The sequence below is a fragment of the Crocuta crocuta genome, unplaced genomic scaffold (assembly GCF_008692635.1).
Source record: "Crocuta crocuta isolate KB4526 unplaced genomic scaffold, BGI_CrCroc_1.0 scaffold15, whole genome shotgun sequence".
NCBI lineage: Eukaryota > Metazoa > Chordata > Mammalia > Carnivora > Hyaenidae > Crocuta > Crocuta crocuta.
The window spans coordinates 4154243-4155089 of NW_027530508.1; the positions used below are offsets into that span (position 1 = coordinate 4154243).

The following is an 847-nucleotide window of genomic DNA, read 5'->3' on the forward strand; positions in this document are numbered from 1 at the left end:
GGGGCGTGTGCGAGGTGGGGGAGGGGTGCAGGTCTGTAGGAGTGGACGGGAGGTGTAACGGAGGGGGGCTGGCTGCTGGTGGCTGTGCGGGAGGGGGCAAGACGGGGCGGGGCTTCGATGTCAGGGAAAGAGTGGGGGTTGGGCTGCCTGGGGGTGTGTGTGCGGGGGAGGGGCATGTCTGGGTTTGAGGGGGGAGGGGCAGGTCTNATGGGCACGTCTGGGAGGGGGGAGGCTGCGCGGGAGATGGGGTGCCAGCCTCGGCCTCCGAGGGGCCCCAATACCTGATTCCTGTATGTAAACAGCTGGTTTGGGGGCGTGCGCGCCCCGCTGACGGTGGGCTCAGTAGGTGAAAACCAGGTCGGCGATGCTAGACGGGCGCCAGTCCCCCGCGATCATCTCGGTAACCTCGGGGGTGCAGTAGTCCGGGAACTCGAAATGCGACGTGCCCGAAGGGGGCGGCAGGTCCGGGTCGCGGTCCAGGGCGCTGCAGTCCAGGCCGGCGGGGCCGGGGGGCAGTCTGGACAGAAAGCCCAGCGGCTCCTCCCCCGACGCCACCGTCTCCTCTTCGCCTTCCTCCACCGCCGCCGCCTCCTCCTCCTCTTCCTCTGGCTCCTCGTCCTCCGACGGAGTGGGGGAGGCGGCGGTGACAGCCGCCCCCTCGCCCGACGGCCCCTGGGCGCGCTCCGCTGGTCCCCGGGCGGCCCGCCCCGCTGGGACCATCCTCCACAGCTCTCTCCCTGGGGTCTCGACCAGGCGCACTTCCAGCAGCTCCTCGTCGTCGTCTTCGTCGTCGTCCTCGGGCGCCGCCGCGCTGCCCCCCAAAGGCCCGCCCGCTGCTCCCCGGCCC

At 71.7% G+C, this 847-nt stretch overlaps 1 protein-coding gene across 1 annotated transcript in view; it reads right to left on the minus strand.

The window, feature by feature from the left end:
- Positions 1-213: 213 nt before the first annotated feature.
- SOX12 (SRY-box transcription factor 12) overlaps positions 214-847 on the minus strand; it is a 1563-nt gene continuing 929 nt past the window's right edge. Inside the window, exon 3 of the mRNA XM_077767058.1 lies at positions 214-833. Within this exon, the coding sequence (XP_077623184.1) occupies positions 340-833 (494 nt within the window). The 3' untranslated portion in view covers positions 214-339. The remainder of the gene's footprint in view (positions 834-847) is intronic.